The sequence below is a fragment of the Myotis brandtii genome, unplaced genomic scaffold (assembly GCF_000412655.1).
Source record: "Myotis brandtii unplaced genomic scaffold, ASM41265v1 scaffold708, whole genome shotgun sequence".
In the NCBI taxonomy this organism is placed as follows: Eukaryota; Metazoa; Chordata; class Mammalia; order Chiroptera; family Vespertilionidae; genus Myotis; species Myotis brandtii.
This window is the reverse complement of record NW_005370777.1, coordinates 4004620-4006674: the sequence shown is the minus strand read 5'-3', so window position 1 is coordinate 4006674 and position 2055 is coordinate 4004620. Positions and strand designations below refer to the sequence as shown.

Below are 2055 nucleotides of genomic sequence, written 5' to 3'. Positions count from 1 at the left end.
GAGGTGCAGGAGGCAGCCGATCAATGATTCTCTCTCATCATTGATGTTTCTATCTCTCTCTCCCTCTCCCTTCTTCTCTGAAATCAATAAAAGTGTGTGTGTGTGTGTGTGTGTGTGTGTGTGTGTGTATAATTTTTTAAAAAGTTATATAGGACAAAGTAATTCAATTACTGCGAAGGGATTCAGACCTGCAGTCCCGAGTTCACATCTGCTCTTGGCTTCTTACTAGCAGCCTGACTGACTCTGGGTAAGTGGCGTCCTCTGGGAGCCTGTTGCCTTGTTGTAAAAGGTGGACAGACACCCCCCACCCCTCCTTCTCAGTAGGGTGTGTGAGGATCCAAGGCCCCCAGAGGCCTAGCAGCACCTGCACAGCCAGCAGGTGGGGATGGCAGCCCAACCTCCCGGGATGTGTGCTGCATCCATTCGCACCTCTCCCCTCCGGCCACTCACCCACTTCTACGAACTCATTGTCCTCCAGGGCCACCTCGAGCGGGTCCTCATTGTCCAGCAGGCCCAGGCCCTTGCAGCGGCGCACCAGAAAGTGCACATCGTCCACCGAGGCGAAGCCACCGTTGTCCGGCTTGTTCTTGATGTACCTGCGCACGGCCTCGCGACCCAGCCAGCCCACCGTGAGCTGCGCGTCCTTGCAGGGCACGGCCAGCCATTCTCCGCGCACGTGCACCGTGTACCTGGGCATGGCTCCGCCGCTCCTGCAGCCCCTGAGGCTATAGCAACCAGGCCGTCCTGCTCCGCTGTAGGTGACAGTCACCAGGAGCGGACAGTTTTATCTAGCAGCTGCTACCGAGGTGTGGTGGGTGGGGAGGGCGAGGATGGACTTTCAAAATATGCCACCTCCCTTGCCTTTACCAATTCACGCGTTGGACAAATATTTATCAAGGCCCCAGGGTCCCTTTGGGTTTTTGCAGTTGAGCTAGAGGCCGGAGAGGGGGATGCAGGCAGGCCAGCCGCCTGCACACCAGCGATGCAGCCCTACGGCAGTAAGGCCTGGGGGTCTTAGCCCCCTTTTCTTCAGGCTCCCCAGTTTCTCCCTCCAGGGTTCCTGTCTGCATTCCCTTCCATTAAGAGCAACTTATAAACACCATGTTCCTGTCTTTATTTGGGATTACTCAACTGTGAAATAACCTGCCGGCCAAGTGTGACACCAGGAAGTGTGGCAATCCTCACTCATTTGTTTATTCCACAAACAGGTGTTGAGCAAGGACTCTGTCACTGCTAAGGTTCTCCCAAGCTGCTCCTCCACAGAGGGAGACTGCAAAGGCCAGAGATCATTTTCACAACTTTTCAAAGGTCACCGTCTGGACCAAGAGCCAGGGCTTGAAGGTTAACAGCTCAGCCAGCTCTGGGTGGGACTCCTGCTCCGTGGCTGGTAAGTTCTTAATTAGCCTGCTTCCTCCTCAGAAGGGAAAGGGAGTAAATGCCTCCCCGCAGTATTTGCCATATCTGCCTGGGATCCAACCCTGGGCCTGCCTTTTACGAACTGTGGCCTCTGGCAAGTCGTTTGACCTCCCTGGGCCTCAGTTTCTTCATCTATAAAATGGAGATATTGATAGTGTCAATTGCAAAGGCCTGTGTGGTGAGAGGACTGAGTTCATGCATGGAAAGCCCTTAGAGCTGCACCTGGTCCACTGAAAATGCTACCGATGTGTTTGTGACTATTATTTGGACTTCAGTACTCTATAAACCTATTTTGTTTTATAGATGTTCTTTCATCTTTGTACATGAATATCCTTAATCCAGTTAAGCTTCTTCAACACAGATACCTGCTCCCTGCACCCAGTTCATTGCCACTAGTATTAAGAAAGTGTGAAGAGCATGGAAAAGATCAAAGAAATGTGGGCTAGTTTAGTAGTGGGCACTAGTTGAGCAGCATTTTGGTGGCAAGCCAGTTTCTAGAGATTTGATTAACACAATAGAAAAAAAATCCTAAAAGGTCTGTTCCTATTAAAACAGATTTCTGCTGGGACTAGAGACACAGTTGCTCACAGAAATCAGCCATACCAGCATCTCTTTCTCTGGCAGCTTCCGGAATGTGTA

At 51.5% G+C, this 2055-nt stretch overlaps 1 protein-coding gene across 1 annotated transcript in view; it reads right to left on the bottom strand.

Moving 5' to 3' along the window:
• The window catches only part of HAL (histidine ammonia-lyase), a 21276-nt gene extending 20179 nt beyond the window's left edge, over nt 1-1097 (bottom strand). The window contains exon 1 of the mRNA XM_005882363.2: nt 451-1097. Coding sequence (XP_005882425.1) covers nt 451-697 — 247 coding nt within the window. The 5' untranslated portion in view covers nt 698-1097. The remainder of the gene's footprint in view (nt 1-450) is intronic.
• Between the last annotated feature and the right edge of the window lie 958 nt (nt 1098-2055).